The following is a 12,765-nucleotide window of genomic DNA, read 5'->3' as shown; positions in this document are numbered from 1 at the left end:
ACAGGTGTGAATAATAGTTCATTGGTCCAGCTGTACTACACCAAGCTGGCATGCAAATACATTTATGTTAAACATAGTAAATACTAAATTAAAATAAAAGTAAAATTTTCGATTTTGTACAACTGAGGCACTAAAGGATACCAGAAAGAGCATGCAGTGTTAGCAGACCCCAACTAAGTTGACGACGATATCGTACGAGTCGCAGAATGCCGTTGAATTCAGGCGGCGCAAACCTGTGGCATGAGTGTGTGGTGGTTATGTCCAGCAGCTGTATACATTTATCGGTTGACATTGATGATGATGAGTTCCTAAAAATGCAACCCGCAATCCCGATACTAGACTTCATGGATTCTGTAAGTGTGATTATACTTTTTATCTTTTTAAGGTTCCGTACAAGAGGGGTATCAACGGGTCACTCGCACTTGACCGATTTTTTTATTTAACTAGCTTTTTGAAGATTTATTAAGGTCAGTAAATCAAGCAGATCATTTTCATTTCATTTTGAAAGATATCTACATATTCCTCTTTAAATAATACAACAAAAAAAAACCATACTTACTGAAACTGAATACACAGGTCAAGCATAAACTGGGTTCTACACAGACTAATGGAATCCATAGAAGAAATTCTTGCCAAACATGTTCATAAAAGTAAAGCCTGTTGACAACCTCCTCCTCCTCCCTCATTCCCTCCTTCCCTCCCTGAGGGGAAGAGGGAATGAGGGAGGCACCACTGGGTGAGCACTGCGATCTTATAAGGTCCCGGGTTTGATTCTTGGCAGAGGCAATATAGGTATTTATAATTCGAAGATAGTTTGACAAGCATTTCATGTTTAATTTTAAAAAATCAAATAATATGACTCCCTCTGAATAACTAGGGAAGACATGCTTCCTAAACCAACTGCAAACGTCATATCACCACTTTCGTTCTAGTACTTTAGCATGGTTGAGTCCATAAACAAACAGAAATGCTATGACATGACTTACCCAGGCACAAGTATCCTGTGCTCCCATCTATATTGCAGCTCTTGAGTGAACTCATACCAGAAGTGTGCGAGGTACGGCAGGCCCCCGGCGTCCATCAACCGTGCTGAAGTGACGGACAGCCGCCACACCAGACCATCCTCAGGGCTCGTCTTCACGTAACTACATAACTTTGATTCAGCGCCATCCTGAAAATTAGACAATTGTATTTTTGTACTATTATTTTGTAAGAGTGACACAAGCAAAATGAAACTGAGCTATCTTGTAACTGGATTAGGGTTAACCATCTCTCATTATTTATACAGCTTTCCTAATTTGTAACGGTAACTGTTTTTGTATTTGTTTCAATGTAGCTACAATGTCACAGACCTTTAGCTCTGTTGCTTTGGTAAGTCACATTGCTACCATCCTACTGGCAATGGAATCCTAAAATCACTGTGCCGGATTATCATATTGTGACTTGCCAGAGCAGACGGTCATATAAAATTTATAACATATTCATTCATATTAATTAATATGATTAATATGATAGAAAAATTGTGAATTCATAGTCTATGTTGACAATGTTGAGGGCATCATCTAGTTTTTTATTTGATATGAAGTATGAGAACTCACAAGACTAATAACATTTCAAATGTACAACTGAATCTTAAATTCTTATGCCAAATGTTTAAAATTATCATATTACTTATTTATAAGCTTACACAAACCTTTTTACTTTCAACTTCCAATGTTTCGGGATATGGAAAAGTATTGTCTTCCACAGCATCAGGGAACACATAGTACAGCAGGGGCATCAACAGGTCATCAGATATTGGCCCTTTGAACTCTGAAAAGTGAGTGTTTCTGCCTACTGCAGCTTTCACCAGTTTAGAAATTGTAATAGGGGCTTCTGTGATTTTGTTCAAAGGGTTGACTAAGCCCAGACTTCTGCTCAGGCCGAGAACATCCATGAGTAAACTATCATTGTCTAATAAATTCATCATCTTTCTAATAATTTCTGACAGCAGACAATTAATGTTGCTTCTCAACTTAAGTGTGATAGTCCATGTTGGTGCCATAATGGGATCAATATCTGAGAATGTAGAAGAATCAACTATTGCACTTTCACGGAAATGTGGCCAAATTGCATTCAATAAAGCACTGTGTAAAGGATTGTTCTCGGACCCAAAAGGTAGCTCAATTAACTTTTTAACATCAAAGCCATCTATCGATAGGAACTCATTGGAATGTGTTCTCTTTCTCCAAGTGAAAGAATCTGAATCTTTGAGCTCATAAGAAAATTTTGTGGATATAACAACTGCATCGAGAGGCACAGGTGATGATATCTTAGACTTAAATAAGCTCACAAGGCCACTAAGATGTGAACACTGATTTGATATACGCTTCAAGTGTATAACGTCAAAGCTTACTTTATAATCATTGTCTTCGAAAATCCCTAGGTAAGTGTGTTGCCAATGTTCCCTTATTTTAACGAAAAATGGAATGCCACAATCTATTATTGAAAATGCAATATGGACTGAACTCATAATGAGTTTAATTAGGCTGCCATCTGTGAGTGGAGCTTTAGGATATAACATTAGGTATCTTTTGAGTCCAAACCAATTTGATACTGGAAAAGGGCTTCCATCAACATTATCCATGAAGTTTGTTGTGGAATCCCAAAGACCCTGCTGGATTTCAGTCAACAAAGATTGTTCCTCCGGTTCCCTTTCACCGTCTTGGCTTTTAAGAGGTTCAAGCGCGTTATATGTCATTGTAAAACTCAAGCCACGAAACTTTAAATCTTCTGATTTTGCAATCCATTTCTTTGTGTATTCTGGGCATGTTTTAGTTAATTTGGATTTAGATAAATTCCATTCAACGATTATCTCTTCTAATCGTGCTATTAATACTTCCCATTCTGAAGCAGTTGTAAAATCTTGATGGTAAATATCGTATTCATCTATTTCCTCATTCATTTTTAATTTTGCAAATACCTAATTACTAGTAAAAAACGTATTGTTGACCAATTGTTGACTATTTGTAAAAAAAATACAGCTGTTTATGACAATGACAATCAATTGACATCCACCATAGGTTATAAAATTAATATAATCTTTGGTGGTCTTAAATCTGGGTTCTGGCTGTATATGTATTCTGAGGTTCTGGCTAGAAAAATCCTAACCATTCATTCATTCGTTCAATTTTGAATGAAAAAAAAAAACTTTTTGTTTATGGCTTTAGTGATTTCATTTGAACGTACTATAGGAGTGGACTATTTGATTTGTTTTTGATCGAATATTTTTCAGTTTGAAATTTAATTTTGGTCAGTGGAAGGTGCTTTGGAAAGGTGCTAGGAGATCGTGGGATGCATCTGTCGCCTGCTAAAAGTCCCTCATCGGTGGTTCTAAAACTTATGGTGGCGCCACATGCTTGCGAAAAATATCCTATCCTGAGCAAGCATCGGCATACACCACAGAGTACTTTTAAATATCAAAAATCTTTTTTAACCGACTTCGAAAAAGGAGGAGGTTCTCAATTCAGCCCGTATTTTTTTTATAGACTGTATGGCTTGCATGGCTTGCCTGTCAATCGGATCAAACGGGAAGCACTCCCAAGCGTTGGCAAGTTTATGCAAACACCCGTCCACACGCTTGCCAACGCTTGTCATGTTCATCCTTTGACTGCAAGCCAAACCATAGCCTAACAGCCTAACACTTTCAATCATAGATTTATTTTAAGCTGCGTACAGAGCGGGCCAACGAACGCCCTACGATGGATATTTATCGTTCGCTAGCGTTGGCTTCCGCACGCTCGTTGGAGTTCGTTAATACGTCCAAATACATTTAGTGCTCGAACGAACGTTCGTTGGCACTTGATTCCGGTTCTTTTCTCTTTCATTCGCAATTTAATCATGGACGACGACGACATCATTATAATTGCTAGTTTTATATACCAAAACGAGTTAGCAAGAACAAGAAAAAATAAACGATAAGAAATATCCAAGTAATTATCAAATTGGACGTCTACACGCTACGCACTCTTGCTTCAACTGAGCGTTCGTTCGTTGGCCTTCGGCGACCGTCCAAACAGAGTTCGATGAAATAGCTCGATTTCTTTGATGTTACCGCCACGCTTCGGATCGCCGGCACACGCCAACGAGCGATCGTTGGCATTCGCTAAGCCGTCCAGATTGCAGCAACGAAGGTCAACGAAACCCGTTCGTTGGCGTTCGTTTGGCCGGTCTGTACGCAGCATTTGCCAAACAAGCATTCTACATTTTAACATTCTACTGTCTATGACAGTAACCAAGGAAACGGAAATCGGAATACAAATTAAACCGCCACAACCACAACAAAAATAACACAAACAGGAAATAAATTATTAATAGAGCAAAAGGTGCAAATAAAAATGTTTAGAGGAGATAACTCACATTCATTGAGCTACGAGCAACAAGCGAAATTTATTCAAGATCGTATCTCAAACGTCGAAAAGAATTTTGGCGAACTATGTGTTGGTTTTGGAGACTACACAAGAAAAACCGCCAGGTATCTTTTTACTCAAAAAGTTAAGAGCCTCTAATAATATAATGTATAATATACCAATAATTTTATTACAGGTTACGCGACATGGGCGATGAACTTGCTAAGATTATAAAGGAATATGCCAACAACGAAATAGTTAACAAGTCACTTAGTGCTGGCCTTGATAACTTGTCGATAACGCTTACAGCGATTGAAGAGTATAGAAACTGTGAAGTTCAGCGTTTAGAAGCAAAGGTAACAAATCGACGGTCGCAATGAACAAAACTAAAATTCACTTTTTTTGCTTTATTTTAAAATATTCGAATTATTTCCATTGGCGCCTATAATTAATATAAAGACTACAACCATTTTTACGGTTCCGTACCTCAAAAGTAAAAACGGAACCCTTGTAGGATCACTTTGTTGTCAGTCTGTCAAGAAATCCTATACCTACTTCCCGTTGACCTAGAATTATGAAATTTGGCAGGTAGGTAGCTCTTATAGCACAAGTAAAGGAATAAATCCGAAAACCGTGAATTTGTGGTTACATCACAGAAAAATTTATTAAATGTGTTTAAATTTTCAAAGTAAGATAACTATACCAATTGGGGTATTATATTATGAAAGGTCTTTACTTGTACATTCTAAATGTTTTTGATTTATCATGGCAAATATCGGAAATAATACCCGAGTACAGAACCCTCGGTGCGCGAGTCTGACTCGCACTTAGCCGGTTTTTTCGGTTCGGTTTTAGAAATTATGCACAAAATGAATGGGTCGTCCAATGGGTAGGCCTCATAGTCGTCAATCTACAATCTACAATCTAGGTCGGAGTCCACGGTTACCCCTGTCCCCTACTCCCTAGTTACCCGAAAGACAATATAATATCTGTTCCCTTTTTTTTTGTCAAAAGCATTGGCTACCTTTATCTTATTATTACATAATACCCACTTGTGTATATGAATTTGAGTATTTAAATTAAATTTAAAACACTAAAGTATATAAATCGATACAATTTTTTATAAATTCTATCGTATTTTTGGAAAAAAAATTAATTAAATTGGCCTTAACAATTTCCTAAGTAATACGCTATTATTAATGGTATCGAAACAGGTATTATGGAAAACAGGCATGCGTTCCCAATATTACATAATAAGTGTTGTTAGTAAGTATAATATCAACCTTTCTACCCTGATTTACATAGTGACTCGGTGCCTACTACAGAGTGGCACGAATCACAATCAAGATATCGGCTTTCCGCAGGTAATAGGGGAACTATGCCAGTATGAAAGTATTTGTAAGCACGCGAGGGAGGAGCTCAAGCATACCATGAATGTAAGGGAAAAGGAAATGGCCAGGAAAAAAGTTCTGGACAAGGCCAGAGAAAGGCAGCCGTTTAACAGGCAGCAAGTTGTATGTCTATTTATTTACTTACACAAATAATTTACTTTTACTAAGATTTTAGTATCAAGACAGACTGCATATTTTGGACTGCAAGCAGACTGCAATTACTATACCTACTATGGTTATTGAGCAGCTGACACGACTGCATAGCAACTGCCGACTGACTGTGCCATCCGCGCGAGTCGCTAGCAGTTACACTATGCCAACTGCCAGTAGTACTAGTAGGTACTAGAACTGCATATCGACTCGACTGCACAAAACTTTTGAATTCTCATCTAAAGATTTAGATGTAAAGGTCAAAGCTCGAAATCGATTAACACCATAATGATCATATCCGCGTGACACGGTTATACACATGCATTAGGTGTGTGTGGCGTGTTCATAAAAAAAGTTCTACTGGATGTTCTTTTAACGTCGAAAACCTGAATAGCTCGTTCACACAGGCTGCGTAAGCGTAGACGTAGCGCGTACCATTGCGTTGTAATGTATGGAACTGTATGCAACATGGCACACCGCTTGCGTAAAGCGTGGACGTATGCGTAGCCCAGTGTTGTGTTAGGGGTTTACGCGCGTCACTACGCACGTGTCACGTGTACGCAATTGGTGTGAATCGGCCTGAATTCCTGAGTCTGTACGATAACGAAGTCATTAAAAGCTATACAATTTATTTATTTTGTAACTTAACTTTCCCTACGCGCACCTACTTTACCTATATCTTTATAGACTTATGCTGAATCGGAACTGCTGAAAGCATCAGCGGAAATGTCTCGAACCGCGAAAGGTTTGAGCGAGCAGACCGAGTTTTTCGAAAAGCGCAAATTGGTTCAGCTGAAGACGCTTCTCTCGGACTTCGTGCGGATAGAGATGACGTTCCACGCTAAGGCGGTGGAACTGCTCAGCGTCGCGTTTCAACAGATTGCCGACATCAATGACAGGGCTGATTTAGAGGTGAGTAGTTACAATGTTGTTGCGCTTTGTATCTGTTTTTCTGTAGTAATTTTGTGGTGTACAATAAAAGTATATTCATTCATTCAACGTGGTTCCTACTTACTACGTATACAAGTGTAAATTAAAAATTTATAACACCCCCGACAAGTGAAGGTTACAGTAACTAGAAAAGAGCTGATAACTTTTAAACGGCTGAACCGATTTTCTTGGATTATACCTAAGAACACTCTCGACCAAGCCACCTTTCAAACAAAATAAACTAAATTAAAATCAGTTCAATAGTTTAGGAGCTACGATGCCACAGACAGATACACAGATACACACGTCAAACTTATAACACTCCCCTTTTTGGGTCGGGGGTTAAAAACAATAGGTAGTACCGTGACTAACAGATAACGCAAGCTTATTCAATTCATCCACCATAAAACAGCTACCCTACGGTTTATATCTAGAAACATGAACGTCTATATCTACTCCGGACGGGATGAATTGCCTAACTGAATTTGTATGATGTTTTTCTTCCGATTTTTTCCCTCGATTATGTCGTTTCGTCTATAAGCCATAGAGGTTACTGTAGGTGCTTGGGGTAAAAATTAGGAAGCATACGGGTTGGACAGATATGAACACGGTTTTACAGTGGAAAAACGGAATAAGCGACAACTTCCCCGTAGGCACCTGTATTATATTCTTTGGCAACAACGCACATCCTCAACTGGTGGATCTAGAAACATAGAATAGGGATGATGACTACGGGTCAAATCAACGAATTCAGTAAGGGAGCTTGTATGAAATAACTAAACAGATGTGACGTCATAAACGTTAGACGTAATTTCATAGTTTAAAATGGTTAGAAAACTTAAAACTGCGGCGGATGTGTATTTTACGAATTGTAAAAGACTCTCTACTTCATAGTTCCCAAGAAATAATTAATTTTTGACAATCATCATCCCAATGTTAACGACAATTTTTAAATTTGAATCCTTCTATTTTTTAAGCTTTTAGTAACAGGTCTTTCCAATCAAGAGGATGAATCGGTAAATATACCTATTTACAATTTTAAAACACTTTTTTTGAGATGACTATTTTCTAATGAATCCCAGACATTAACACTTAACTTTATTTTACGCTTAGAACTTTAAACGGAAACTACGTTCACCTGAGAAGCAAGTAAGCACAGGGATATCCGTGAGATCATCTTCATTGGCATCGCTCATGAACCCACAGTTCTCTCCGGCGAGGGGAGACGAAGACTCGATGGTAAGGACGATCAATGCCTCTTATGTACTCCGAAGAGTAGGTAAACAAAACTCATTTTCCAGGGTTCCGTACCCGAGGGTTGCCAATGGGACCGCCTCCGCTGTCCATCCGTCCGTCTGTCTTTCAGCGGGCTGCCTCGTGAACGGTAATAGGTAGAGAGTTGAAATTTTCACAGAATGTGTATTTTTTTATTATTCATTATAGGCAAGCGCTTGACCACAATCACAGCTGATGGAAAGTGATGATGTGGCCTAATATGGGACGCGTTTAGCAAGAAGATGTATATTCACTCTTGTTTTAAAGATACTCGGGTTGTAATTGGTAGGAAACATTTCTATTGGCACTATAATAACAAATACCTACTGAAAATTTCAAAATCTACTTATACCGTTGCAAAAGGAAGTTTTGTGAGGGGCACGAGCTTTCAGTTGATTGTTAAACCCATAAATTACAATATTCTTAGTTGTTTGAATAATACTCGGACGAGGAAATAATAAAGGCCATTTCTTTTACCGTAGATATAAGGCAAAGTACGTGTTTTGTTTTTCTTGTATTGTAGAGTTTGGGAAGATTACGATCGCCAGATAAGAATTTATCTGCGAAATCGAGAACTGGTTCGCTGGCCGCGCTGATGAATCACTCTTCATCTAAAGACGAAGAGGAGACGACGGTAAATGGAACAGCTATAGTCAATACTAGAATCTAAGTCTTTTTCTTGCTTTCTAAATACTATTACTTACCTAGGTAGGTACAACATATCGCATCTGCGAAGGAAAACGTATATGACAAAAAATCCATTTTATCTGCATTTTATTTTGAGGGTAGTTAGTCCGAAATTAACTTGAACCTATTCTTTTTGATTAGGTACGTAGAAATATTTCCCTAAAATCTGCGCTATCTATACTAATATTATAAAGGTAAAGGACAACCGCAGCTTTCTATAGAGGGTTGGTACCAAAAATAAATTAGAGCGTTAAGCAACGAAATATGGCTTATTGGAACATATATTTTTTCTTTAATTTTTAGTATATTTTTTGTTTCCCAAAAATATGGGGTTCTCGAGATATTAATTTTTAAAAAACCATGAAAATCGATTTATTTTAAAATTAAATTATTTATATTTTAAAAACCCTTGAAAAATGTCCAATAAAATTACATTTAATTTAATGTGCAACAAAGCAAGTATTGTTTGGTACCATTTTTGCGGTTGTCCTTTGTAAGTTTGTTTGTAGACAGTAATCTCGGGAACGACTGAACCGATTTTGAAAATTCATTCAGCAGTAGAACGCTACATTAATTACTCCTGAGTGACAAAGGCTATATTTTATTTTCAAAAAACAGCGGGTTTAGTCGACAGCCAAAGATCCTGATCGATGTTGACTAATTTCTGTGATATTCATATTCATATTATATTGGTTTAAAACTTAAAATAGAAACAGAGTTTTAGTGTCAAATTTTTTATTTTCTTACAGGACTCTGATGGCTCACGAGACAACAGCACTTCTGAAGAAACAGAATCACGTTGATAGATTTTTTACAGTGTGATTTTTCATAATAAATTACTGATTAAATATAAATGTTTAGTTGCAATGTACCTATCTACTAAATAAAATAAAGTACTTAATATCAAAATGTGGATCTTTTTCGTTTGGAAAGGTTCATGTCAAATCCTTGGTCAAATCTTAAATGTGCGTTTCGTATGCAATCTTACCCCAACATAGAGATAGTATAATCCTTCATCCAAGTACCCCCCAAGAATAAATAAAAAAAAAAAATTTTGATTTGCTTCAATGATTAATAATAACAGATTATTGACAGGGCCAGCTGGCAAGCGATTTGATGGGTGCCTGGTACAGCAAGACACGGTTCATTGATTTAATTTTACAGCTTTGAATAAAGTACCTATAGTACGTTATAGGTTGAGATAGCAATCTGGGTATAAGGCGGGGGGACGCCCTGCACACCCGCACTCGCCCGTAACGAGTTAGCACGGAGGCTGTGCGGGTTTGTGGGGCGTCCCCACCCCGGTTGCCATCTCAAGCTGTCGCGCACTATAGCTAATAAAATAATACGATTTTTTATATTAGATATGTATATTGCTTATTGTTAACAAAATTGATTAAATGATTCTTGTCATTTATACAAAAATAAATAGTTTTCTGGGAAATTACACAAAATCTTGATTATGAACTCTATAATTTATGATTTTAGCGCTCTATTACACTTTTTTTATCAAAGTTTTCTTAAAACATTTTAAGGCAACTATAGAATATTCAACATTCCTAAAACAGAGAATGCTTAGAACAGAAGCTTATTTTGTGCGAAGGGTGGGTAGAACTACAGAATAATAAAGGGTGGCTCCATCATCAGTGGCTAAAACTATAGATCTATTATAATATACCTAGGTATCTTAGAACTCAGTAAGTATAATAACTCTATTGGTAGGACAGGCCCAGTGTGAGATTTGAAACTTTTGGATTTTAGTCTGCCTTTCTATCATTGACCTATTGAAACTCGTCTGAAATTAAAAACATTAAACCAGTCTTAGTGGTTAAAATACATAGCTGTGTTTTGGTAAATGATTAGCATAGTTAACTAAAAGGTTAATTACTATTAAAGTTTACAAAATTATGTTTAAGAACCAATTTTATATTGTTCAGTCATTACTCATTCCATTATAAATAACATTGCTTTTTCACTTCAGTCACAATGTTTAGACGGTACTTAATAATGATTACATAGTAGTTTCACATTTAAATAAAAGTAACAGATTTTTAGTATCATAATAAGATTTGAGAGTTAATGGTTATGGATGTTACTTGGATTAGTGATTTTGTTGGTGAAATCCAGACCCTATACACAAATATAGTGCACCTACACATTACAACTTTACAGCAACTCATGTGCCACTTTGACAAATCTACCAAATGACAACAAAAAATCATGATTTTATGCACATAACTACTAACTATCCAAGTGTCTTATTATAAAATGCAAGACATCACAAACAAAATATCCTAGATAGATGATTATTAACAATCAATTCTCTTCAGTAGAAATGTGATTATTCAGACCTTCAAATCCAAATTACCAACCAAAGTTTTAAGCAATTCTAAAAAATGCTATTGATTTAGGCATGCGAGAACCAATTAACAGTCTCCATTTATTATATTATATTAAAATGCTTAGATTGAAAATATTGTGTCTAATTCTGTAATAAACAATCTCCAAACTAGTCTGTGTTGGGCATAATTTCCATAAAAATTAAGATAATATTATAAAATTACCTTAATATACTGACAAACTAAATCTAGCTCTATCCTTTTCCACAAGAAGTATTAACAAAGCCATGCCAATATATTTAGACCTCTTATTTTAGTTTAGAAATTGTGTACAACCGAATTAGCCACGTTGTTGTATATAAATTTTATTAATATCTTATTGAACTGTCACTATAATAGAATCAATCAGATTCCTACTGTAGAGATAAAACACTGTTCTTCATTAGGTTAAAGCACACATAATGTCTTTTCCTACTTTTCATTTTCTACACCAGCTTGTGTCATTAGGTCTGTGACATTTTTTTCAAGCTCATCTACTCTTGAGCCCATCTCATCTATTCTGTTTATAATCTGATCCGACATACTTTGGAACTTGTCCTGCATATTCTGCAATAGGGATTGCACCTGCAAAAATAAATGCTTAATAGAACTTTATTGACCACACATTACAAGTAAAGCGGTAAGCGCCAATTGATGAATGATTGACCTTACAAGTTTTGTAAAATAGTGTTCATCTCAAAATATTAGAAAATCCTATTCTAATTTATTTAAAGATGGTAACCCTTGCAAATAGGCACTCAAAACTCGATTTTCTTAAAATATTGTGTACAGGTATTATTCAGGTTTCACCACCAATATTTAGAATTTCTCTGAGGTTCCTATTTACATACAACTATAAGTCCATTTATACAAGTCGGCTGTGACTGCTGCCTAATATGAATGGATAGTAAAATTGAAAACAAAATGCTATTTATTCAGGATATCAAAAGGGAAGTGACACCACACTGCAGAAGCCAGCTTACTGATTAACTAACTACCTATACCTACCTTAACACCTATCTACCTTAGTACTTACCTAAACTTAGCAGGGCCCAAAACATATTTTAATATTACCTGCTATATGTATACAGACAACCAACAAACATTTTAAAATGGTATATATTTGTTTAAATACTTACATACTGTGTTACTTCTTGCATGTTTTTAGGATCATTGGCTGGAGTAGAGTAGTTACTCTCCACGTCTGTAGTTATGGGTTCTGCGTTTTGATCTGCCATTGCAATAGAAACAAGAATAAGTTTGGCAAACTGTCTCAACCAAGAAAACTGGTGAAGTAATGTTTTCGTTTTCCCCTTTGACTTGAACTTCTATGACCAACGAATTCAATTGAAAAGCAACTTTGTAGTTAGCTTTGCTTTGCTCACTATTCGTCTATTTAATTAATGGTGTGTTTGTATGAAAATCACAGATGAAAATGAAGTGAAGAATTGATATTTGATTAGGTACTCACTTCTTAGCAAACGTCAAACAAATGACATTTGTTGCAGTGTTTCCACTTACAATTTTGGGTTTACCCTAGTTCTTTTAGGATTGCGCCTTAAATTA

General features: G+C 36.3%; 3 protein-coding genes across 6 annotated transcripts in view; 1 reads left to right on the top strand and 2 right to left on the bottom strand.

The window, feature by feature from the left end:
• LOC123868869 (rab3 GTPase-activating protein catalytic subunit-like) overlaps positions 1 to 3,037 on the bottom strand; it is an 81,161-nt gene extending 78,124 nt beyond the window's left edge. Inside the window, exons 1-3 of one of the 3 annotated variants that reach the window (XM_045911549.1) lie at positions 1,694 to 3,037; positions 987 to 1,171; positions 11 to 233 (exon numbers count right to left, since the gene is read on the bottom strand). In XM_045911549.1, the coding sequence (XP_045767505.1) occupies positions 131 to 233; positions 987 to 1,171; positions 1,694 to 2,944 (1,539 nt within the window). In that variant the 5' untranslated portion in view covers positions 2,945 to 3,037 and the 3' untranslated portion in view covers positions 11 to 130. Of the gene's footprint in view, positions 1 to 10; positions 234 to 986; positions 1,172 to 1,693 lie in introns of those variants that run through there. The other 2 variants (XM_045911520.1, XM_045911537.1) reach the window with 2 other exon arrangements.
• A 1,236-nt stretch (positions 3,038 to 4,273) lies between these two features.
• LOC123864515 (protein FAM92A-A) lies at positions 4,274 to 9,814 on the top strand. Of its 2 annotated transcripts, XM_045905003.1 has the most exons (8): positions 4,274 to 4,513; positions 4,585 to 4,744; positions 5,753 to 5,902; positions 6,617 to 6,841; positions 7,837 to 7,875; positions 7,973 to 8,098; positions 8,658 to 8,768; positions 9,571 to 9,814. In XM_045905003.1, exons 1-8 carry the CDS (start codon positions 4,377 to 4,379, stop codon positions 9,622 to 9,624), a joined length of 1,002 nt encoding a protein of 333 aa, XP_045760959.1. In that variant the 5' UTR covers positions 4,274 to 4,376; the 3' UTR covers positions 9,625 to 9,814. The 2 variants fall into 2 exon arrangements, with proteins under 2 accessions (XP_045760959.1, XP_045760966.1); XM_045905010.1 differs by lacking the exon at positions 7,837 to 7,875.
• Positions 9,815 to 10,749: 935 nt separating this feature from the next.
• On the bottom strand, positions 10,750 to 12,657 carry LOC123864528 (heat shock factor-binding protein 1). Its single transcript, XM_045905025.1, has 2 exons — positions 12,339 to 12,657; positions 10,750 to 11,784 (listed from the first exon to the last, which is right to left on the bottom strand). Exons 1-2 carry the CDS (start codon positions 12,435 to 12,437, stop codon positions 11,632 to 11,634), a joined length of 252 nt encoding a protein of 83 aa, XP_045760981.1. The 5' UTR covers positions 12,438 to 12,657; the 3' UTR covers positions 10,750 to 11,631.
• Positions 12,658 to 12,765: the final 108 nt, after the last annotated feature.

This window comes from Maniola jurtina, chromosome 1 (assembly GCF_905333055.1).
Source record: "Maniola jurtina chromosome 1, ilManJurt1.1, whole genome shotgun sequence".
In the NCBI taxonomy this organism is placed as follows: Eukaryota; Metazoa; Arthropoda; class Insecta; order Lepidoptera; family Nymphalidae; genus Maniola; species Maniola jurtina.
Note: the sequence above shows the minus strand (reverse complement) of the source record. Positions and strands in the feature narration are given on the sequence as shown.

Excerpts from the sequence above, each read along its gene's own strand:
- LOC123864515 (XM_045905003.1), top strand. The coding sequence starts at position 4,377 with ATGTTTAGAGGAGATAACTCACATTCATTGAGCTACGAGCAACAAGCG. Across the intron at positions 5,903-6,616 it reads CGTTTAACAGGCAGCAAGTT|ACTTATGCTGAATCGGAACT; the intron begins GTATGTCTATTT and ends ATATCTTTATAG. Across the intron at positions 6,842-7,836 it reads ATGACAGGGCTGATTTAGAG|CTTTTAGTAACAGGTCTTTC; the intron begins GTGAGTAGTTAC and ends CTATTTTTTAAG.
- LOC123864528 (XM_045905025.1), bottom strand. The coding sequence starts at position 12,437 with ATGGCAGATCAAAACGCAGAACCCATAACTACAGACGTGGAGAGTAAC. Across the intron at positions 11,785-12,338 it reads TGCAAGAAGTAACACAGTAT|GTGCAATCCCTATTGCAGAA; the intron begins GTAAGTATTTAA and ends TTATTTTTGCAG.